The sequence below is a fragment of the Stenella coeruleoalba genome, assembly GCF_951394435.1.
Source record: "Stenella coeruleoalba genome assembly, chromosome: 1".
NCBI classification, from domain to species: domain Eukaryota; kingdom Metazoa; phylum Chordata; class Mammalia; order Artiodactyla; family Delphinidae; genus Stenella; species Stenella coeruleoalba.
Genome location: NC_137169.1, coordinates 153,525,427 through 153,551,408, shown reverse-complemented (window position 1 = coordinate 153,551,408; position 25,982 = coordinate 153,525,427). Strand labels below are relative to the sequence as shown.

The 25,982-nt window shown below is 37.8% G+C and overlaps 1 protein-coding gene across 1 annotated transcript in view; it reads right to left on the bottom strand.

Annotated features, from left to right (window-relative positions):
- Nucleotides 1-23,828, bottom strand: part of FH (fumarate hydratase) — a 43,110-nt gene extending 19,282 nt beyond the window's left edge. The window contains exons 1-4 of the mRNA XM_079905257.1: nucleotides 23,566-23,828; nucleotides 11,603-11,737; nucleotides 3,485-3,595; nucleotides 1,457-1,633 (exon numbers count right to left, since the gene is read on the bottom strand). Of these exons, the coding sequence (XP_079761383.1) occupies nucleotides 1,457-1,633; nucleotides 3,485-3,595; nucleotides 11,603-11,737; nucleotides 23,566-23,697 (555 nt within the window). The 5' untranslated portion in view covers nucleotides 23,698-23,828. The remainder of the gene's footprint in view (nucleotides 1-1,456; nucleotides 1,634-3,484; nucleotides 3,596-11,602; nucleotides 11,738-23,565) is intronic.
- Between the last annotated feature and the right edge of the window lie 2,154 nt (nucleotides 23,829-25,982).

Below are 25,982 nucleotides of genomic sequence, written 5' to 3'. Positions count from 1 at the left end.
GAATTCATACTGATATACATAAATGATTAAATAAATAAATGTCAGGGGAGAGAGAAGACAGTATTCCTTACAGAAAAATTTCAATTAATAAATGTAGAAAGAATGAGGGAAACAGAAAATCACTACTGAAACACTAATGTAGTTGTTATTGGCAAGATCCATTGATGAATGTTAAAATGAATAGGCAAAAGTTTAAGGAGAAAGAGGCTATTAGAATAGCCTCAAAGTTCTCTATTAATTCTGTGGTGATCTTAACACATGTCCAAAAATTTCTTGATACTCTTCCGTTTAGGAAGTGGAGCTTAAGTGTAGTAGCTGGAGTATAGGCCGGACACAGTGGCTTACTTCTACCAAATAGAGAATAGAAGATGGAGAAACCAGGGAGACACCATCTTAAACAAGTGATTCAAGTTAACATCACCAGTACCAAGTCATGTTGCTATCATGTACCCCTGATACGATGCAAGAAGAGCCCTTCATTTCTATAAGTCTTTCCAAAAATCCAGTCTCAGTCTAATCATGAGAAAACAACAAACCCATATTGAGGGACATTCTATTAAATACCTGGCCACTGCTTTCAAGAGTCACAAAGACAAAAGACAAGCTCTCATATATTAGAGGAGACTAAGGGGATATGATGACTAAATACAATGTGGAGCATGGACTGGATCCTGGTTAAGAGAAAAAAGAGATCAACAGAAAACTAGGGAAATCCTAATAAAGCCTGTTTAATTAAGAGTATTGTACCAATGTTAATTTCTTAGTGTGACAAATGTACCAGGGCTATGTAAAATATTTAATATTAAGGGTAGCTGGGTGAAGGGTATATAGGAACTCTGAAATATCTTTGCAATTCTTATAAATAATTTTATATTTCAAAAGAAAGAGTTTTTAAAATATAAATCAAACAGCGAAAATATATATATATACTAAATTCAGGTGTCCTAAAAGTGATTTTTTTCCCTAAAGGTGCTTTTTATGAAAATTTAAGACATAGACTCAAGATTCCTAAAAGAAATAAGGAGAAGTCCTTTCCATTAAAGAATATAAGCAGAATGAACACTCCCTGTCAAAAGTTAATGCCTGGGGCTTCCCTGGTGGCGCAGAGGTTAAGAATCCTCCTGCTAATGCAGGGGACACAGGTTCGAGCCCTGGTCTGGGAAGATCCCACATGCCGCGGAGCAACTAAGCCCGTGCACCACAACTACTGAGCCTGTGCTCTACAGCCCGTGAGCCACAACTACTGAAGCCTTTGCGCCCTAGAGCCGTGCTCTGCAACAAGAGAAGCCACCACAATGAGAAGCCCATGCACAGTAATGAAGACCCAATGCAGCCAAAAATAAATAAATTTAAAGAAAAAAAAAAAACCTCATTAAAAAAAAAGTTAATGCCTGTTTTACAAGGAAAATCTCAGGATTCTTTTCAAGTTATAACAAAGAAAAGATCGTATACCGACCTGGCTTTTATTAACATGATCGTTGGGATGCACGGGTTTCTTGCTGCCAAGTTCACCTCCTAGCATTTCAATTGCTCTATTGCTAATGACTTCATTTACATTCATATTTGTCTGGGTTCCTGATCCAGTCTGCCATACCACGAGAGGAAAATGATCATTTAATTTACCTTCAGCTACCTGCAGAGCAAAATGTTACAAAATGAATTTTAAAAAATAAGAAATATTCATTTAGCTAATTAAATCAAATATGATTAAGTTGGTACTATTTATAGTACTATTTTAAAGGTATTCACTTTTTTCATATGCTAGTGATGGTGCCAAATAGTTCGTGGTTGTCCAGCAAATTGAAGCTCCTGCAGTCTAACCACTGTTACTTTAAAAGGTGAAAGATTGGGGCATCCCTGGTGGCGCAGTGGTTGGGAGTCTGCCTGCTAATGCAGGGGACACGGGTTCGAGCCCTGGTCTGGGAGGATCCCACACACCGTGGAGCAACTGGGCCTGTGAGCCACAACTACTGAGCCTGCGCATCTGGAGCCTGTGCTCCGCAACAAGAGAGGCCGCAATAGTGAGAGGCCCGTGCACTGTGATGAAGAGTGGCCCCCGCTTGCCACAACTGGAGAAAGCCCTCGCACAGAAACGAAGACCCAACACAGCAAAAATAAATAAATAAAATTAATAAACTCCTACCCCCAACATTTAAAAAAAAAAGGTGAAAGATTATCTATTGTGAATGGTATAACAATTTCACTGATTCCAAATGAAAACTGAATCAAAGATATCTTTCTCCTATTTCTCAACTGCCCTCTAATAATATACAGACAGACCCACCCACCCATTAAGGCTGGCAAATGTGTTAAGTCTCTAGATAAATTTACTGTTGGTACTCAGCAAGAATACCCAACAGATGTTACAGCCAGAGTCAGCATGATAATGAACGAGTGACTTAACACTGTGAGCTCACTAATAGCTACTGCATCCCACACATGTCCTATGAGTAGCAACCTCCAAGCATAGACATAAATATGGTCTAGATTTGTCCTTATTTTTGTCATATTTTTGTCCTTTTAGTTAATTTGTTAGTTTTTGGATTATAAGCTTTCTAAGAGAGTGGGTGCTTAACTTCACCTTCTGGAATGATTTTAGCTTAAAAAAAATCAGCATGCACTTTAGAAATCTATTACCTTAAACAACTGATTCACTTTAAAGTAAAACTTTTTTCCTAGTTGTATAAAAATAACAGGTGATCAGTGTAAAAAATTCTGAGAACTAAGAAAAGCATAATAGTCATCATAGTTCTACCCTCAGAAATAAAGATGATTAGCATTTTGGCATCACCTTCTAGTCTCTACTTTCAGCAATGGGAGTACATATGTAGATGTAGAAAAACATATTTTTCTGTTCATTTTTTCTAAATAAAATTAGGATCATAAAATACATGCATTTTGCAATCTTTCCTCCCCACTTCTTATATGGTAGGGTTTGTTCTATGACATTCTTTAAAAAACTAAATTTCCATGGCTTCACAATATAACTTACATAAGCAGCTGTTATAATAAATAGTACTGCAATGAACAACATTATATTCAGAGCTTTTAAACTGTTATCTCTGACTGCTTATCTTTAATTGCGTAAGCAATTAATTATGTTATTAGTGAAATAGTGAAATTACATTCTCCACACATAGTATCAAATAACCAACTAGCTTTAAAAGGAATCATCTATACATAAAACAAGAAATCAAATATGTAAGTTCAAAGGGTATCTCTTCAAAGTTTTCTTTAAACTATATAAATTAAAAGGAAAAGTAAAGAAAATTAAAAATAAAAGGTATAAAATCACCCAGAAAATTTGCCACAATATTTTAAGCGCCATATTAATATCCTCACCAAATAATAATGCTGCCATCCTATGCTGAAACTCATTAACTAAAGAATTGACAGTGCCCCTTTCCTCGTGTCAGCACTTATCATTATCCAGCAGTTAATATGGGTCTGATGCCATTAAGTAAACACACTTATCACCTCTTACCTCATCTGCTGCCTTCATTATTGCATTAGCAATCTTTGGATCCAGACCATAATCCTGGTTTACTTCAGCAGCTGCTCGCTTCAAGACGCCAAATGCTTTAATAACTGGGATCTAGAGTTAATCAGAAAAATATCTCAAATTTGCAACTTTAGTTAAGCATGAAAGTTTAAGATTACTATCTTATGCAGGTACAAAAATTTAAGATTACTATCTTATGCAGGTTCAAAAAAAATGCAGGTACAGAAAAAAGCATGAAAGTTTAAGATTACTATCTTATGCAGGTACATAAAACAATAACTTAAGTAACATTATGACCCTAAAATGTTTAGGATATAGAGAAAGATTAAAAATAGATATATAAAAACCAAGAATCATCATTTATCTATTTGTTTAGGGAACCAAACAAAAGCAAATACAATGACTTTTCATAGATATATACGTATGCCTCACACACACATATACACACATTCACACATATGTACCATTCGTCCTATTTATTATAAGACATTATAATGTATATGTTTTTATTTCATATATTTAAAAACAAATGATAACCATTTCACCAGCCTTCACCATTATTTCCCCTCACTGGATCCCGTGCTACATTATAAGTTTTCCTTCTCTTTAGAAAAAACTAAAAGTAGCAAATAAAATAAAGGTAGCAAAATGGTGCTGGGAAAACTGGCCACATGCAAAAGAATGAAACTGGACCACTATCTTATACCATACATAAAAATGAACTCAAAATGGATTAAAGACTTGAACATTAAGATCTGAAACCATAAAACTCCTAGAAGAAAATATAGGCAGTAAGCTCCTTGACATCAGTCTTGGCAATGATTTTCTGGAGGAGTCCAAAAGAAAAAGCAACAAAAGCAAAAATAAACAAATGGGACTACATCAAACTAGAAAGCCTCTTCACAGCAAAGCAAACGTCAAAAAAATGAAAATGCAGCAGCTGGAGGGTGCAGGACCTGAGTGCTGGAAGCCAGGGTCCCCTCATTGACAGTGGCCCTGTGTGGAGGCCAGAGGCTGCCAATGCCTCCAAGGAACAGGGTGCTGAGGGGCCCAGGGTCCAAGTCCCTAGCTCCCCAAGGGCCACAGAAGCTCCTTGCTGTCCTGGAGCACTGAGCACAGGAGCATCAGGCCAAACGGGGCTTCAGGAGTCTACCTTCACCACCGCTGAGGGAGCCTGCGCCAGGGGCATGCTGGGAAGGGAGCGAGCGGCCCAGCCAGGCCTGGCTTGTGCGAGGCTCTCACCGCTGAGGCCCAGGGTGCTCTGACCTAGCTGGCATCTGACTCTGCAGTTTTGGATTTTGTGGGTCAATTTTACATACATATGGCCTATGGGCAAGAGCTCATACACTTATATCTGTAAGTGTAAAATGGGCTTGCCTTGGAGATGGGGGTGTGTACACATGAAGTCAGTGGCTCTTCTGTGAGCTGAAGAGTCTTAAAGCGGAGCTGTCATCTGTGGCTGCTGTCACAGTATGCTGGCAGGACAAGCGACTTGAGCGTTTCGCTGCCCGATTTGAGGCTCAGTCCCTCCCTCCCTGCCCTTCAGGGCTCGAGACAGGTGACACATCCAGGCCTTGACTGTGTTTCTCCTGTTAGCAGGACTTGGGCAGCTCTGGCTCTCCTAGCTTCCCTGGAAGCTCCTTTGCTTCTCTTGACCTAGAAAAGGGGTTGCCAGGCAGAGTGTTGATTGGGCGCTCAAAGCCAGCGATGAAACTGCTTCCCTGCCTAGGACAAGGGACTTGGAGAATGTTCTGTGTGGGATGATGTGCTGTTAGGGAGCCCCTCAGGCACCACTTCCTCTACCCTCTGGTAGTGCCAGGACCATGCCAATGACATTTTGCAGTAGCCTTATCATTCACAGGTGCCTCTCTAGCCTGCACAAATGATTGACAAGGGATCACCCAAAGGATTTTTTCTAAAGGTTTTTGGGTTTTGTTTTGTTTCCTTTGTTTTTGTTTTGCACGTGACAGTGTTTGTACTGAGGATTTTCTGAGGAAGAAGGGGTGTTTTAGGGGTGGTGCCAGGGTTCCTGGCCTCTAGTGCCCCACTCCCCTCAGCACCCCACCTGGTACCTTTGCCATGTTGGTGCTGAGGTTTCCTGCTTGATGAAATCAGATTGTTTAGAGTAAGAAAAAGGAAAGGGCTTCTGATGGCTTTGCCACAAGCTTACCTGTGGTTTTAATCTTGGGAGGCCACTGCTGATGCCATCACCACTATCTCCATGCAGTAGTTGCTGGGCCCCGGGCCCAACTGTCCCCTTGGCTTTATGAGTCTGTTTCTGCTTCCTACACCCATACCCGCAGTGTACAATCTTTTGAGATTTTCTCTGATCTTGTTGCCCAAGTAATAAGAGCTATGTCCTTCTTGACATCTTACTTCTTCTTATGTGGGAGCCCCCAGGTCTTGTCTGACAGCTTATGGATAAGAATGAGACTCAGCCATTGACTAAGCCTCAGAAATCCACAAAAATGGCTGCAGACAGTTATGTCTGTTCCTTCTCTACCCCCACTCCCACCCCTTATACATGATACCCTATACTCTGAAAGTCCTGCTAACTGCAAACTTGCCAGAGTATTAGCCAATCTTTGTACAGAACAATGTTCTGGAACAGCAGAATGAGTCTTGGGTCAGGAAGCAGGGCTACACTGGGCTTGGGGTACTGTAACTCCATCTCCATCTGGGGCTCAGCTTCACTGTACCTGAGGGAGCCACAGACCAAGATGAATCAGATGCTTGAGTTTTTGCTTCTTCCTGTATTTTCTTGAAGTCGATTCATTATCTTACAAATAGCCTACTCTTTCAGCCCTTAACTTAAATCCTTCAGATAATTAAGTTCATGAAGAGTACTCCTGAATTATGTTAGGACTTAGACCAGAGATGGCAAATGAATGGCACATCACTTCCCCTCTTCCCCCATGGTAGGTACCACTAATCTGCTTCAGAGTATTTCCTGCTAAATCCCTGGTATATATTCTCATTTCTCAAGATTCCCCCAGCAGCCAGTATAAGTGTTGAGACCTATCTGCCATCCCTGGCTGAGGGGATACTACTCTACTCTGCTGAGGAACATAAGAGCTGCCAATCCCATACAGGGTTTGCTGGGCTAACGAAGCACGGGGAAGAGGCAGAAGTTTCTGCCTGCCCCCAGCAGGAAGGCTTGCAGTAGCCCACATGATTGCCTGCCCCACTTCAGTTACCTCTTAAAGTCCTAATGTTGGCAGGGAGGGGACTGTTGGAGTCCAGTGTGGTGTGGGAAATCACAGCCGCACAGGACAGCAATGCTCAGAAACCAAGTCTAGCTGCTGTGGAGCCACAGTGAGCAAGGTGGTCCCAGCTGTGCAGGGTACAACCTCTGCTCTCACCTCCAGCCATCTGTCTCTAGGCATCCAGGCCAGGCTATGGATGGGGATCCCCTTCTTCTTCCTCTCCATTGACCAAATCTTATCAACCACTACAGGTGCTCTGCTTTCCAAATTCAGCCCAGGCTCCTGGGTGCTGCCCACACCAGCCAGGGTCCTGGGCCAGATGAAGAGGTGGCCTATCCATGAGTGAAGGCCAGTTCCTTCCTCACTGGGGCAGGTCTTATGCCCCAGTTTTAGGACCAAGAGTTGTGTATTGGGTTCTTAGATTGCTAGCTTTTCCTGCAGGAGACCACAGCAGGTGAGGATCTGCTGACAGTAATCTGCGTTCAGGGTCTTGTCCAGCTGAGAGCTTTGTGTACACCAGATTCTACGAGGTGTCAGCAGTACTTTTTAAAATTTGTTTTCTGTGAGGTTTTTGGACCATGGGCTGAGCTCAGGCACTTTCTGTAAGAGAATGTTATGTCTGTAAAGATGGTTATTTCCCCTCCTCCACCCACATCATGGTGGCCCTGTGGAAGGCTGACCAGAAGGCCAGTGGAGCTGCCCTATGTCTATGGGGGAGGGCGAGGCCTGCTGAGTTGGTGCTCTAGCCCTCTCACCTTGCACAGCACAGAGGAGGTAACCCCAGGGACAGCCAGGCACCTGCCTGAGGGAGGGGTGCTGCCTTCTGTCCCTGTAACTGCTTCCCTTATGGCCCAAACTGGCCGCCCAGATTTGTTTGAAGGTGTGCTGAAAACTTTTTGGTATACAGAACAGCCAGGGACTTGATTTTGATGTATTTTAAAACCACATCAAATAAAGAGTCTGCTGCCTTTAAAAGAAAAAGAAAAAGAAAAGAAAATGCAACCTACTGAACGAAAATATTTGCAAATCATATATCTGATAAGGGGTTAACATTCAAAATATATAAAGAACTCATACTACCCAGTAGCAAAAAACAAACTGATTATAAAATGGGCAGATGATGAGAACAGACATTTTTCCAAAGAAGATATACAGATGGCTGACAGATACATGAAATGATGCTCAACATCACTAATCACCAGAAAAATGCAAATCAAAACCACAATGAGATACCACCTCACACCTGTTAGAATGGCTATTATCAAAAAGACAACAGGGGCTTCCCTGGTGGCGCAGTGGTTGGGAGTCCACCTGCCAATGCAGGGGACATGGGTTTGAGCCCTGGTCTGGGAGGATCCCACACACCGTGGAGCAACTAGGCCCATGAGCCACAACTACTGAGCCTGCGCGTCTGGAGCCTGTGCTCCGCAATGAGAGGCTGCGATAGTGAGAGGCCCGTGCACCGCGATGAAGAGTGGGCCCTGCTTGCCACAACTAGAGAAAGCCCTCGCACCCACGAAGACCCAACACAGCAAATATAAATAAATAAATTAATAAACTCCTACTCCCAAAATTAAATAAATTAATAAACTCCTACTCCCAAAATTAAAAAAAAAAAAGACAACAAATAAGTGTTTGCGAGGATGTGGAGGAAAGGCAAATCTTGTACGCTGTTGGGAGGAATGTAAATTGGTGCAGCCACTTTGGAAAACAGTATGGAGATTCCTCAAAAAACTGAAGTACGTCTACTGTCTGATCCAGCAATTCCAGGTATTTACTGGGTATTTACTTGAAAATGAAAACACTAATTCGAAAAGATATATGCATCCCCATGTTCAGAGCAGCATTATTTACAATAGCCATGATATGGAAATAACCTGTATCCATCAATGAATGAATGGATAAAGAAGATGTGGTAAAAAATACAATGTAATATTACTTGGCCATAAAAAAGAATGAAATCTTGTCATTTGTGACAACATGGATGGACCTTGAGGGCATTACGCCAAGTGAAATAAGCCAGACAGGTAAACACAAATACCACATGATCCCACTTATATGTAGAATTTAAAAAGCAAAACAAACAACAATCAGAAAACCAAGCCCATAGACAGAACAAACTGGTGGTTGCCAGGGACAGGGGGTGGACAAAATGTATAAAGGAGGTCAATAGGTACAAACGTCCAGTTATAAAATAAATAAATCATGGGGATGTAATGTATTGCATGGTAACTATAGTTAATAATACTGTATTGCATATTTGAAAGTTGCAGAGATTTTAAAAGTCCTCATCACAAGAAAAAAAATTTTCTTGTAACTACGTAGAGTGATGGATGTTACTAGGCATGTAACTAGTAACTAGTAACTAGACTTACTGTGGTGATCATTCTGCAATGTATACAAATATCGAATCATTATGCTGTACACCTGAAACTAATGTTATATGTAAATTATACCTCAACTAGATAAACAAATAATAAAAAGAAATAATATATTTAACTGCTAATTAGTATGAAATACCCAGTTACTGAATGGGTATCATTTCATCCCAAAGCCAAAAAACATGATATTTTATTTAGTCAGTGAAGCCTTGACACTCAATAAATCACTGGACATTTCTCTCAGAATAATTTTTTTTAAAAACCCAGAGTTCTACAGACTTAAAGGTGATAGCTTCTGATATATATAACCACATATCAAACCCTTTTAGTTTTCAGATCTTTTCACTTTCTACTCCAAAGCACCTCATAAAATTTAACAGGATAAATTGAGTAAATCTGATGAGGTTTCAATGAAATACAAGATAAATGAGTCTTGGGGCAGGAAGCAGGGCTACACTGGGCTTGGGGTACTGTAACTTTCCGCAAGATAAATAAATTATGTGTTCTTGTCAAAGTTAATAATATAGACTGTGATTTAGATACCATACCAGGTTTGAATGAGAAAGAAGGAAGAAAGGAAGGGTGAAGAAGAGAGTGATAAATTTGTAAAAGAGAAGTATAGTCCTTAGAGGAAAATAAAAGTGGAAAAACAAGAAAAAGTAATGAGTAAGACACACTGAACCTGGGTCACACAGAGGATAAACTGAAGGGCAAACAAAAGGAAAGAAAAACAAAACATTTTTACTTTGAATTTTAAGAAATCAAAATTAAAACATTACAAGTGTTTTACCCAAATGAAATGGAGATATATGGCACAAAAGATTAGAAGCTTTAAAACTTTACACATGAAAAAAAATGGGAATTTAATTTTCTACAGGAACACTGCAGTGGGTTAAACCACTGCCAAAGTCACAACCAAGCCACAGTCACAACCAAATGCCAATCAACTCAGGCTACTAGAATGGAGTGACTGACCCCACAGTGCTTGTGGACTCATGAAAATGAACAAAGGTCACAGCAGAAAGTTTCACTGGACACTATTAAAACAAAATAGTAAATGTATCATTGGAGATGAAAGAAGGGTCTCATTATTCTTCATTTACTCACATAGCAGTTCATAATCTTTTTTGGTTTTATTTTCCTATGGACCTGAGGTACAAAGGGTTGGGTTTAATCATACTACTTAGCTCAAGGCACACAGTCTGCTTTATATTTAACATAGTTCAGGAAATTCATCCAGATGAAGCCAAATGTGAAAAATCGATAACCCACGTATCCATGTTTCACAGACACCTGTCCAAATCCAAACAACTTCTCTATCTCTGGGACAGCAGCAGTGGCAGCAATCATGCACTCCCAGAACCACACATCTTGCTGGTTGAAGCAGGAAATTCAAAACATGAGCCATACTTACTCCAGTCAATACTGGTTAAGACTGATCTCTTTAATCCCAGGAGTTGAACTATATGAGAATACTTTAGGATCTGCTACCCTCTGTCTCCCAACCATGTAGTCTGACCCTGTGTTTACCTCACCATTAAACTGGCTGTGGGTGGCAATAACAGAGAGATTCTTCTAAGAAGATTCAGCTGTCTCTTGGGAAATTGTATGAACCTGTCAAGATTCAGTCTTGAAGCCTTAGTAATTAGCTAAACTATGGAAGTTAAATTTATTGTAAGATAAAAAGTATATTTAGAAGATAAATGTTAAACAGTATCTCACCAGATGAAGCCTGGTTCCTTCTAGGCTTACTAGCCCATCCTGCATTCCTACACTGACTATTTTTCATACCCTAGCTGGGCTCCAGTAGGATATGTAATATATTCCATCAATTCTTTTCACACTTTAACATCCCTGAAATCAAGATGCATCCTACAATCAATGACATGTCACAACTTTAATTGGCAGACTTTTTCTTTCTTAGTAGTACATATCAGTTCTAATTGAGGATCAGTTCTAATCTAAGGATTTAATGAAATATGGTAGAAAGTTTTCTAATCATTAAATCATTCATGTTAGCAATGAACAAATACTTATATATTACCTATTATATGCCAGACATCATGACAAATAGTATTTTTATGAATTTGTGTATACTTTTTTACAAACTGAAGCCAAGACAGGTAAAGTATAATATTAAAGAAAAATTGGTTTTCTTTTAAATCATTTAAAAAATCAGTAAAAAATTAAGTATCAAAATTAAAAGTGCTTACAAACTGCAAAATTCAAGTAAAAATACGAAAAATCCAAACAAGAATGAAAGACAAATCACTTAGTTCTATCAAAAATCCAAAATACTCAAAGTCATACATAGCTCAAGATATTAGTATACTAAACTTCAAAAAGTTCTTTGACACTTTACTGAGAGAGAAACATCTTATTATTCACAAAGCCAGTTCTCTAATAACTTTACATTTTAACTCTGTAAAATACTTATTTATAAGGTAAGGTGACTCACTGAATAATGCCAAGTTCATCCAAAATAAGCCAACATTTCCAAAAAAGCCACTTACTGGCATGCGTTCTGTCACCCCTCCAATCTTAAAGTTCATTGTTGATCTCACAGTCTGGGCGCCATAATACTTATCATTTGGGACCTTGAGTTCACCAAAGGTATCATATTCTATCCGAAAAGAATTTTGGCTTGCCTAAAGATAAAGACAAGACACTGTTATAGCTTGAAAAGAAACCAAGTATCAAGAACAATAACATCATATAAACAATACATCATGTACAGGTAAAGAAACCTTAATAAGTACCAAAAAGACAAAAAAATTCCATTTTGATTCTCATTCTACTCCCCCCACTTCCAGCTTTTTTCTTGAGAAATTTTTGTCACACAAATTTATTAATACATGTGTTAAAGACAGATTGTAGAATTCATACACTATGCAAATGATAAATAAAAATAATAATCTTTTCCAATTCAGGAGTATGCCTATTATTGGTCAAGCTTTGATGTACTTAGGTTAATGCTTATTTTACTGGGAACTTTGGAAAATGACCTAAGAATGATACTTTAAAATTTGAAAGTGTTATATATATATATATATATATATATATATATATATATATATATATATATATATTATAATTATATATTTAAACAAAGCTCAACTATGGTCTACAAATATTATGCATGAGAGATAGCTTAGTGCCATACAAAACAGTCCAGGCTTTGCAGTGAGACAGCCCACCATCTGGTAGCTGTGTCACCTTCAGCAAGTCAGCTTTTCTCATCTATAAGTTATAGTAAATGTACAGACAAAGGGACATCAGTTCTTAACCTTTTCAGGGTGTTGGAACCTTTTGAGAATATGAGGAAAACTATGGATCTTCTCTCTAGAAGAATGAACATAAATACATATATGTAAAATCTTACATATGATTTTAAGGAGTTTATATCCTGAAACCAATCCACTCCCCAGGATAAGAACCCAGGACCCCAAATCCCTTTTATGGAGAACCTAGGACGCTACTAAGTACATCAACTTACACTAATTAAAAAAATATATATACAAATCTGGAGTTTACATATGATACTTTACATTAAAGAGATTAAGAGTATCAGAGATACTCAGAACTTTAATTAATGTTCATCTTGCATTAATTATAAAATAAACATGGTCAGATGATTCAAAAGATTTAAAAACACCCAGCCAAGTAACCTTATTTTAGTAAACAGTCCTCTGAATAAGAAAAAATTAATTTTGTAGTTATCCCCTGGGACTAGAAAGATTTAAAAATCCTTTATATATTATAAAGCCTTTTAGATTGCATGAAAAGAAAAGTATCCTTGTACCTAGTTAGAAATATAGGTGTATATCCAATGAGGTACATTTTTTTTCTATGCCTAAAAGTCTGCAGAGGAGGGGAGTGGCCAAGATGGCAGAGTAGGAAGACTCTGAGCTCATCTCCTCTCATGGGCACACCAAAACTACAATCATTTACAGAGCAATGATTGATGAGTAAGGCTAGAAAATTAGAGAGAAGACCTTCTACAACTAAAGATATAAAGGAACCATGGTAAAACAGGTAGGAGGGAGGAAGACACAATAAAGTCAAAACCTATTACCACTGCCCCCCACCCCCTGAGGAGGGGTGACCCACAAACTGGAGGATTATTACAATTGCTGAGGTTCTCCCCAAGAAGCGAGGGGTCCAGGCCCCATGTCAGGCTCCCCAGCAGGGCGAAGAAGAGCTCCTTGAAAGTTTGGCTTTGGAGGCTAGCAGGGCTCATTTTTTGCCAGAGGGCTGTGGGAAAAAGAAACTCCACTCTTAAAGGGTGCACACAAAATTTCACACACTCTGGGACCCAGGGAAGAAGCAGTAATTTGAAAGGAACCTGGGTCAGAATACCTGCTGATCTTGGAGAGCCTCCCGGAGAGGTAGGAGGCAACTGGAGCTCACACTGGGAACCTACACACTGGGGGCAGCCACTAATGGGAGCTTGTTCTACCACAAGGACATCAGTTCTTGAAAGCACCATTTTGGAATACAGCTTATTAGTGCAGGGACATAGCTCCACCCACCAGCAGGCCAGCTGCCTTAAGACCTCCTGAGCCAACAACCAAAGAGAGCTAAAGAATACAACAACTGAAATAAAAAGTACACTAGAAGGAATCAACAGTAGATTAGATGACAGAGAGGAACAGTTCAGTGGGCTGAAAGAATAGTGGAAATTACTGAAATTGAACAGGAAAAAAAAAAGGATGAAAAGAAACATGGGCAGTTTAAGAGACCTCAGAGACAACATCAAGTGTACTGGCATTCACATTACAGGAGCCATAGAAGGAGAAGACAGAGAGAAAGGCGCAGAGGACATATTTGAAGACATAATAGCTGAAAATGTCCCTAACCTGGGAAAGGGAAAGGACATCCAGGTCTGGGAAGCACAGAGAGTTCCAAACACGATCAACCCAAAGAGGACCACACCAAGACACACTTTAATTAATGGCAAAAATTAAAGATAAAGAGAGAATACTAAAAGCAGCAAGGGAAAAGCAACAAGTTAAGTACAAGGTAATTGTACTTAACATAAGGATTTCAGCTGAGTTTTCAGCACAAACTCTGCAGGCCTGAAAGGAGTGCATGATATATTTAAAGTGGTGAAAGGGAGAAGCCTAAATCAGAAGACTCCAACAGGCAAGGCTTTCATTATGATTTAAATGGACTGATCAAAAGTTTTACAGACAAGAAAAAGCTAAGAGTTCAGCACTACCAAACCACCTTTAAATGGGTTTCTCTAAGAGAAAAAGGCCACAACTAGATGTATGAAAATTATGAAAAAAACATCTCATTGGTAAGGCTAAATATAGTAAAGGTAGTAAATCAGTCATGTACAAAGCTAGTAGGAAGGCTGAAACACAAAACCAGTAAAATTGTCTATATCCACAATAAGAAGTTAAGGGGCACACAAGACAAAAAGATGTAAAATACAATGTCAGAAACAGAAAAAGTATGTGTGGGGAAATAAAAATGCAGGGTTCTTAAAGTGTTTTTGCACTTAAAAGATCAGGAGCTGAAAATAATCATACATACACACACACACACACTGCAATATATAAACCACATGGTAACCACAAACCAAAATCGATACACAAAAAAGAGAAAGGAATCCAAATGTAATATTAAAGACAGTCATCAAATAACAAGAGAGCAAAGTAAGAAAAAAGGAACAAAAAAGAACTATAAAAACAACCCCAAAACAAAGGACAAAATGGCAATAAGTACATATCTATCAAGAATTACTTTAAATGTAGATGGCCTAAATGCTCCAATCAAAAGATATAGAGTGGCTGAATGCTTATGGAAACAAGATTCATATATATACTGCCTACAAGAGACTCACTTCAGATCCTGAGACACACACAGACTAAAAGTGACAGGATGAAAAAAGGTATTCTATGCAAATGGAAATGAAAAGAAAGCCATGGTAGTAATACTTACATTAGACAAAACAGATTTTATAACGAAGACTGCAACAACAAACAAAGAAGCCTATTACATAATGATCATGGGATAAATCTAAGCAGATATAACAATTGCAAATATGTATGTACCCAACACAGAATCACCTACAAATATAAAGCAAATATTAACAAACACGAAGGGAGAAAATGACAGGAACACAATAATAGTAGGGGATTTTAACACTCTACTTACATCAATGGACAGATCATCCAGACAAAAAATTAACAGGGAAACACTGGCCTTAAATGACACATTAGACCAAATGGACTTAATAGCTCTATATAGAACATTCCATCCAAAAGCAGCAGAATACACATTCTTTTCAAATGCACATGGAACATTCTCCAGGACAGATCACAAGCTAGGCCACAAAACAAGTCTTAGTAAATATAAGAAAACTGATATCATATCAAGCATCTTTTCTGACCACAATGCCATGAGTCTAGAAATCAATGACAAGAAAAAACATTGCAAAAAACACAAACACATGAAGGATAAACAATACGCAGTTGAATAACCAATGGATCATTAATGAAATAAAAGAATACCTAGAGACAAATGGAAATGAAAACACAATGATGCAAAATTTATGGGACAGAGGAAAAGCAGTTCTAAGAGGGAAGTTTATAGCAATACACACCTACCTCAGGAAACAAGAAAAATCAAAAATCAACCTAACCTTACACCTAAAGGAACCTGAGAAAGAACAAAACCCAAAAGTCAACAGATGGAAAGAAATCATAAAGATCAGAGCAGAAGTAAATAAAATAGAGACAAAAAATTATGAAAGATAAATGAAACTAAGAACTGGTGCTTTGAAAAGATAAACAAAATTGATAAACCTTTAGCCAGACTCAAAGGAAAAAGAGAGAGGGCTCAAATCAATGAAATCAGAAATGAAAAGGAAGTTACAACTGACACCACAGAAATACAAAGAAACATGAGAGATTACTACCAACAATTATATACCAATAAAATGGCCATTAAGAAATGGACAAATTCCTTAAAATGTACAATCTCCCAAGACTGAACCAGGAAAAAATAGAAAATATGAACAGACCAATTACCTGTAATGAAATTAAATCAGTAATTAACAACAACAAACGAAAATCCAGGACCAATTGGCTTCACAGGAAAAATTCTACCAAACATTTAGAGAAGAGTAGCAACTATCCTTCTCAAACCTTTACAAAAAACTGCAGAGGAAGGAACACTTTTGAACGCATTCTACAAGGCCAGCATCACCCAGACATCAAAACCAGACAAAGCACAAAAAAAGAAAATTACAGGCCAATCTCTCTCATGAACACAGATGCAAAAATCCTTGACAAAATAGTAGCAAACAAAACTCAACAACACATTAAAAGGACCATACACCATGATCAAGTAGGATTTATTCCAGGGATATAAGGATGGTTCAATATCCACAAATCAGTCAATGTGATATACCACATTAACAAACTGAAAAACAAAAATCATAGAGTCATCTTGACAGATACAGAAAAAGCTTCTGACAAAATTCAATACCCATTTATGATAAAAATTCTCAACAAAGTGGGTATAGAATGAACATACCTCAACATAATAAAGGCTGTATATCACAAACCCACACCTAACATTATACTCAACAGTGAAAAGCTGAAAGCATTTCCTCTAAGATCAGGAACAAGACAAGGACGCCCACTGTCATCACATTTAATCAAGATAGTATTGGAAGTCCTAGCCACAGCAATCAGACAAGAAAAAGAAAAGGAATCCAAGTGGGAAAGGAAGAAGTAAAACTGTCACTGTTTGCAGAGGACATGATACTATACATAAAAACTCTAAAGACACCACCAAAATACTATTAGAGCCCATCAATGAATTCAGTAAAGTTGCAGGATACAAAATTAATATACAGAAATCTGTTGCATTTCTATACACTAACAATGAACTACTAGAAAGAGAAAAAGGAAACAATCCCATGTACAATCTCATAAAGAAAGAATAAAATACCTAGGAATAAATCTAACTAAGGAGGTAAAAGATCTGTACTCAAAAAACTATAAGACGCTGATGAAAGAAACTGAAGATGACACAGACATGGATTGGAAGAAATAATAATTTTAAAATGCCCATACTACCCAAGGCAATCTACAGATTCAATGCAATCCCCATCAAAATACCAATGGCATTTTCCACAGAACTAGAAAAATAATTTTAAAATTCATATGGAAACACAATAGACCCTGAACAGCTGAAACAATCTTGAGAAAGAAGACCAAAGCTGGGGGTATCATGCTCCCTGATTTCAGACTATACTACAAAGCTATAGTAATCAAAACAGTATGGCACTGGCACAAAAACAGACATTTACGTCAATGAAACAGAATAGAGATCCGAAATGAACCCACACTTATATGGGCAATTAATCCATGACAAAGGAGGCAAAATATACAATGGGGAAAAGACAGCCTGTTCAATAAATGGTGCTGGAAAAACTGGACAGCTACATGCAAAAAATCCAACTGGACTACTCTCTCACACCATGCACAAAAATAAATTAAAAAATGGATTAAAGACTTAAATGTAATACCCGAAACTTACGTAAAACTTCCAGAAGAAAACATAGGCAATAAGTTCTTTGACATGGGTCTTGGTAAAATTTTTTAGTATATGACTCCTTGGGCAAGGGAAACAAAAGACACAAAAGCAAAAATAAACAAACGGGACTACATCAAAGTAAAAAGCTTCTGCACAGTGAAGGAAACTATCAACAAAACAAAAAGGCCATCTACTGAATGGAAGAATATATTTGCAAACAATATATCTGATAAGGGGTTAATATCCAAAATATAGAAAGAACTCATATAACTCAACATCAAAAGAACAAACAACCCAATTAAAAAAATGGGTAGAGGGCCCAGATAGACATTTTTCCAGGGAGACATACAGATGGCCAATAGGCACATGAAAAGATCTCAACATCACTAATCAACAGAGAAATGCAAATCCAAACCACCAAGAGTTATCATCTCACACCCGTGAGAATGGCTATTATCAAAAAGACAACAAATAACAAGTTTTGGTGAAGATGAGGAGAAAAGGGAACCCTCATGTACTGTTGGTGGGAATGTAAATTGGTGCACCCACTGTAGAAAAGAAGTTTCTCAAAAAACTAAAAATAGAACTACCATATTACCCAGCAATACCACTCCTGGGTATAAACCTGAAAAAACCAAAAACACTAATTCAAAAAGATACATGCACACCAATGTTCATAGCAATATTATTTACAATTGCCAAGATACAGAAGCAACCTTAGTGTCCATCAACAGATGAATGGGTAAAGATATGGTATATATACACAATGGAAAACTATTCAGCTGTAAAAAAGAATGAAATTTTGCCATTTACAACACCATGGATGGACTTGGAGGGTATTTTGCTAAGTGAAATAAATCAGACAGAGAAAGACAAATATCACTTACATGTGGAATCTAAAAAATACAACAAACGAGTAAATATAAAAAAAAGAAAAGAAGGAGACTCACAGATATAGAGAACAAACTAGTAGTTACCAGTGGGGAGAGGGAAGGGGCAATACAGGGGTAGGGAATTAAGAGGTACAAACGATTATATGTAAAATAAGGTACAAGGCTATATTTTACAAAACAGGGAACATAGCCAATATTTTATAATAACTACAAATAGAGCATAACCTTAAAAAATTGTGAGTCACTGTACTGTACACCTGTAATTTATATAATATTGTACACCAACTATACCTCAATAAAATAAATAAATAACTTTAAAAAATCACTATGTTGTTTAACAGGAATTAACATAGTGTTGTAGGTCAATTATACTTCAAAAACAAACAAGCAAACAAACAAACTCATAGAAAAAGAGATCAGATTTGTGGTTACCAGAAGCAGAGGGTGGGGTTAGGCAGAATTGGATGAAGGCAGTCAAGAGTTACAGACTCCCAGTTACAAGATAAATAAGTACTAGGGATGTAATGTACAACATTATAAATATAATTATCACTGCTGTATGTTATATATGAAAGTTGTTAAAAGAGTAAATCCTAGGAGTTCTCATCACAAAGAAAAAATCTGTTCTATTTAATTCTCTATATGATATCATGCATGTTTACTAAACTTATTGTGTCAATCATTTCATGATGTACGTGAGTCAAATTATGCTGTACACCTTAAGCTTATACAGTGCTGTATGTCAATTACATTTCAATAAAAATGGAAAAAAAAAGTCTGCAAAGGACTGGTCTAAGCCAATAAGGAGAAGCCAATAAAAATAATCATTTACTGTGCTATGTAGCAAACACTTTTTAGGTATCACCTTATTTGAATTTCACAACCACCCTAGGAGATTTTAATATCGTCATTCCCATGTTAAAGAAGGAGACACTGAGGCTACATAAGATTAAATAATCTCAGCAGATCACCCAGATAGCAAGAGGGAGGGCCTGAAACACTCAAACCCTGAACTTTCGTATTCTAAAAGCTGTTTTTTATCACTTCCATAAACCAAGAAATGGAGGAAGTAACTCCAGATTGGCCCACAACAACCACTACCCTGTAGGATCTGAAGATGTACAGTTAGATTTTTCTCTAATAGAGTGTGCTTACACTGACACCACTGTATGCCAACTTGCAGCTGGGGTTTTATATCTCAAATGCACAAAAAATTTTTGCATAATGATCTTTGTTTTAAATATCCTAAGTAAATATCCTTGTATGTTAAAATATACTTTGGTGCAATAACATTAGCAATGACAACAGTGGCACTGGACACATGAGCTAGGTTCTTCTTCCTCTCCATCACCTTGTTATAAGACAGCAAATAGTTACTGGCTCCAAAGAAAGGAGATTGGTTTCCATCAGTCATTTGTGAAATCAAGTTCGATTCCTTAAATTTAAAACATCATTTTTTGTGTTCAAAATTATTAAATTTTCATCATAAAACAGGAATAATGTTGTCACCTAAATAACAGGTTGCTATGATAAAACTCATATCCAAAGTATTTTGGAAAGATTTAAATGAATAAATTTTACCTATGTTCTTCAAGTTTAAACTTTAGAAAAATTTAAATTCTAACTCAAGAAACAACGGTCTACATCAAATTCTAGATCTTGACACTGACCATTAAAAAATGGCAGATGTCAATTGTGGCTGAAATCACAATCTCAGTAAACACTTCAAAAAATATACTTCTTGTCCTTACAGTAATAAAAATAAACATCCCAAATTTCCAACAACAAACATTGTAGCAGCTTAGCTAGCTAATAAACTATTCCAAAAAACCAGAAAGTTCTCCCTTTTTTTAACCCAGGAAATATACAGGTTGCACAAATCTGTAGATCAGAAACTGAAGCAATCCTGTAAAATACTCTGAAAGGCTCCAGGCTCTGTCAGTGGAGGCAATGCCTATGGTTGGTGTCTGTTAGACAAGCACATATACACAGATAGAGGAACAATGAAACAGGTAACTTCCAAATCTCTTCAAACGTTCTTCCCAATGACCTACAGAAGAAAAACCCTTTATATTGTACATAAACACACATGTAGATGCACACAAACCTGAAACAAAAATTCTGTGAAAAAATCTGTCCTGTATGCCTATTTTCTATTCTATGCTATTCTGTCAAAAAACCAATGCTGTTAACTGCCCACTACATTGATTTCTCCACCCACTAATGAGTCCACCTGAAGTCTGAAAAACATATGTATGATTTTCAAAACCTTCCCACATTATAATGTATGTCACCTCTTCCCAGTGGCTTGGGCAAGAAGAGGAGGGCTGCTCACCTAAATTAATGGGAAAATTATCAGTGCTTTTGATGAAAAATGATGTCATGATGGTATCTATTAAATATGTTTTTAATTCATATAATATAATCCATTGTCACAAAAAACTAGTTTTTTTGAAAACCATGTCTTTATAACCTGTAATTTAGAGAGCAGAATTTCTGGGAGAAGTTTAAAGAGTTAACCAGATAGGCATGGGGCAGGCACAAATGTGCAATTTCCTGATGTCCTGGGAGATGCATGTTTATTCACAATCACTTCCCCTCCTGGAGAAGCATGAATGACTAATGTGTCCAGTGTTCACCGTAGTATGATTGCTATTTAGCCCTAGAAATACCAAGTGCTATTACCAACCACTAATTCCAGTAACCTCAGGAATTGATGAGGTGGTCTCCAAATTTGCATGCCAGTCTAAATGAGAAAGGCCAGCCAAAAAAATATAGGCCTCAGGCCTATAGTATATCCCCATGCATGTGTAAGATAACCATTAACTAAACCATGGTATCTCCTAAAGAAAATATAAAATGCCTTTCAGATTCTTATCCTAAGGTGGTTTAAAAGAATATTTCAGTGTTCAAGAAAATCCAAATCATTTCCTAGGCAAAAAGACTATCTCAAGAGATAAAATCCAAAATTTGACTTCATTGTGTTTGGGCTTTCAGTTTCTTTAAACAGACTTTTTAAAAAGTCTTTCTGTTCTTAAAATATAGGGTGACCACTAAGTCTTGAAATACTGACAAATATGTAATAAATGGTTTATTGATATTGCATTATGACACAGAATATTATCTATGTTTCCAGACTTTATAGCCATCCTGAAGATCATAAAATAAAGTAACTTTAAAAAATGTAGGACTTCCTTGTCCACCATGCTACCAAGGCAGTTTCACAGCAGGTCTCCATTATATATTCTCACTCTCACTGTACTTTTTCTCCTCGGTACCACAGTGTTATTAGCTGTGCATGACTTCTTTGCTTATTTAATATGCCTCAGTAGTCTCTAAACTCTGTGCCCATAGTGACTGTTTTACACACAGGGAGCATTCAATGTAATCTTCCTGTTGGATGAACTTCTTTGTGTTCTTAATTGAGATAAAAGGTAACAGGGCATTTAGGGTTATGTGAATTTCTTTGTTTTGTTAAAAAAATTTTATTGAAGTATAGTTGATTTATAATATTGTGTAATTTCTTCTATACAGCAAAGTGACTCAGTTATACATATATATTCTTTTTCACATTCTTCTACATTATGGTTTGTCACAGGATATTGAATATAGTTTATTTCTTAACACTAGCAACAAGAAAAACTTTTAATAAAATCAACTCAAGAGATTTTGGAGCTGAGAAGATTAGAGAGCAAAAGATGTATTTAGGATTATATAAAAAAAAAATCTATCCGCATCTGATGTTAGCTAACATTACAACATTAAAAGCAACGCAATGCTATTTTTTTGACATTGACAGCGGTATAGAGTCAGTTCTCCAGCCTTCTATTCCCTTTTACAAAACACTAAATAAGTGAAAATCAAATTTTTAAAAGGCTCTAAAGTGCACTAAAATTATTCAAGCAGGGAGTTGCAGAAATATAAAGCACCCCTGATTTCGCAGTTTCAAGTACAGTGATGTCATCAAATTATCTTACAGTTTATAGCCCAGAAAAATGTCTTGGGCCTTTGAAATACCTTAGATGGAAGCATTCATTTAATAAGCACTCACCATATCCCAAACTCAGAAAGTACTTTCACAGGGGCAATCTTGATGAGTATTTGTAATTATTTTCATTTTACCGGCAGACACTGAGGACAAATATTACCTGCTCCAAATCCCAACTCTGAGTAGCAGACTAGGGTCTGAAATCACATCTCCCTCAATGAAAGCTCATACAGCAGTGAAAAGTGCAGAATGTAAGTCTTCCTAAACTAGCATTTATTTCTCAAACTTTTCCTGATAATACACATGTGAGCATACGTATTTAATGCTTGTTGAAGCCCAAATTACCGAAGGTGACACTCTAAAGCGCAAAAGGGCTCATGTAAGTCAGGGTGTCACAACCTGAAATTGGACCTTTAAGTTCCTTGCAGGTCTTTCTCAATAAAAAGTGCTGATTCAGCTGTAGTTATGTTATGGTCCATGCAATTTCCTCCAACGTACTTCAGGACACTCTGCCCCTGTTTCACATTTCAGGGTTTATACAAAAGTTAAGTGGGGAAAACCAGCCTAACAAACTAAATGGCCAATTTCATGAAAAGTAAAATCTCCTGGGTTCACAAGAACTTTCAACCCGCCTGGAGGCCTAAGAACAGTTCCCTGCAGAGCTGTGACCCCAGAAGCTAGCTCAGAGGGGCTGGATCCAGCTCGGCCCATCAAAGGCAGAAGCGGAGCAGACCCCTCCGGACACCGTCCCATTCCGGCGCCGCCCCCTCTTCACACCGTCCACCCCAGCACCGTTCCGAGGGCAGCCGCCGCGGGCAGGGGCGAAGCAGTGAGCGCGGCTGGGGCGGGGTCGGGGAGGCCCGACAGGGCTCTCGCCAACAGCTGCCGCCCCTCCCGGGCGCTCCCCCGGCGGAGGAGGCGCCCCGGGCCAGCAGCGAAGTTCCAACACGCAGCCGAGTATCGGGACCTTAGGGCCGGCAGGCGGGAGGCCTGAAGGTCACCGCGGGGCGGCCACGGCGGTTGGGCGGCACGAGCTCACCATTCGAAAGACGTTCGGAGGCCGAAGCAGCAGGAGTGCCGCGCCACCCGGGCCGGGGCCAGGGCGGGGGTCGGAAGCTGGAGCGCGCGAGAGGAAACGCGAACGCGCGAGGAGCCGTAGCGCGCGATCCATAGCGCGGCGGCCCGGGTAGAACTTCCGGGGGATATGGCCACGCCTCCGCACCGGCTGTCAGTACCAGTCCCCTCCACGGTCCTCACTCATATCCAATCAACGGCTTCAAAGACAAGCTTGTGGGGCGGGACCAGTGGCCAATGGCCAGTGAAGCGTGAGGGGCGGGCTTAACTTCTTCACTGTAGAGCCCTGGGATTCCTGGGAAACGAATGATGGGAAAGGGGGTTCGTGGTGTCCTTGAACCAGTGTTTATTTGGTTTGGTTTGGTTTTACTGTGTTACTGTGCCTAACAGAGAGGTATTAGCTAATGAGTCAGTATTTGGTTGGTGGCGTAGCCTAGAGAGGAGAATTTACTTATTCATTTATCTACCATGTAAACATTACATGTTCTATTTGCTCTTTTTTCATCTGTTCCAGATTACCTCTTAAGTACAGAAATTTTAGAAAACGAAGTATAGAGACTGAAATCATAATTATCCATAAAAAGCCAACACTAATTACTCAGTTTGTTTAACTTGTTGTTTTGAGGTCTGTACAGTTTCCTTTCTCTTCTTAGTAGGTACTCTAAGAACTCTTTTTTTAAATGTAATGGGGAAGATGTCCATAATCATAGGTGATTTCGGAATTTTAATTTTTTGCATACAGGTTCTCCAAGTCTTTTGCATTGATAACATATATTTTCAGATTAAAGGCATGTTGTTTTTATAGATGATGATAGGAAAGCAGGAACAGATATAAAATTGCATAGGAACCACAATTTTTTCTCTCGTTTCTTCTTTGAACTGTTTGGAACCAGATGACAGTTAATCAAGAAAGAGAACCATTGGATGATGTCCAGAAGTCAAAAGTCCAGGACCTGCAGAGCCAAGCTTCTTAGAGTTAGTCTCTGTAAAACCTCTAGGTAACACTGTTTGTTATTTTGTGGCTTACGAACTTGACTCGTATATATTTAAAATTTGAAAATTTAAATGAAAGAGCATAATAGTTGAACTACCATCTAAACATTCCAGAACCACCCCCCTCACCTCTTTGTATCTCAGTATCTCCTCCCTCTGTCAAACAAACCAAGATTTATTTAGAAGTTAGAAGTTCAGAATAAAAAAAATTCAGAGTAAAAGACAGTGGAATGGTTTTAGAAAACAATGAACCATCCATCCCTTATGGTTATGCTTTCCACCATTAAAAGACAGACAACACTGAATAAGAAGACAGCACACCAAAGTTTAGTGTGAAGGTAATATTGTTAGCGTTGTCATCGGTTTGACAGAAAACTACAGAAACAAGCACTTACTAATAATTACTCCCATTTCCTAGGAAATGCTAGCATTTTGATATATTTGCTTCATACCCTTTGTAAAATAAAATAAATTACTAATAATGGAGTGGCATTTTCTTCCCCATCTTCCCAGAAACTGTCATTGTTTTGATATAATATTCACCAGTGTATTTTTTGGTTTGCATATTGGTATGCAAACAACGGTTTTTAAAAATTTACAGTTTTACTATTCTATAACCGGATTCTGTTTTTAACATCTAGCCATGATGTTTTTACTTAATAGTATTCCATCACATGAATTTAGCACATTTTATGTATGACATTTTCTTAATAATCTTTTAACTTAACAGTATTTCATTGAATGAATGTAAAACTTTTTATTTATACAGTTTTTAATGAAGGGTAATTTTTTGCTGTTATACACAATGCTCCAATGATTTCTTTATAGGTAGTCTCTCTTCATTGGGAACATCACTCTTTATTTCTGTTACTTGTTATTTTAAATTCTTTTAAATATTGTTTTCTATGCCAGTTGTATAGTGGTTATTTGCCTGATGTATGTTTCTCATTTTATTTTAGATAATTCTGTTTCATTTTATTTTGAGTGTATCTTCTGTTTCCACCATACATTTTAACTTAAAATGTTAACTGACAGATGTTTTATAAATGGGCTATTTTAATCCCTTTTAACAATCACCTATTGATACATGTTATGATCTAGAAAATTTTCTAGCACTTATATGTATTAATTCTTTTAACACTGAGAACAACCCTATGAGGTAGGTCCTATTATTATTCCTATTTATAGAAGAGAAAATTGATGCCCAGTATCATCTAACTAACCCACAATCTTAACTATTTTGCAGGCACATAGTGTGATTTTTTTTTGTATCATTATTAATATTTCTCAGGAAATGGAGCTTGGCACTGCAGAATGATTAAAAATAATTAAAAAAAAAAATAAATGGGTGTGGCAAAATTTATTTTCCAACAGCAATATCTCCCATCC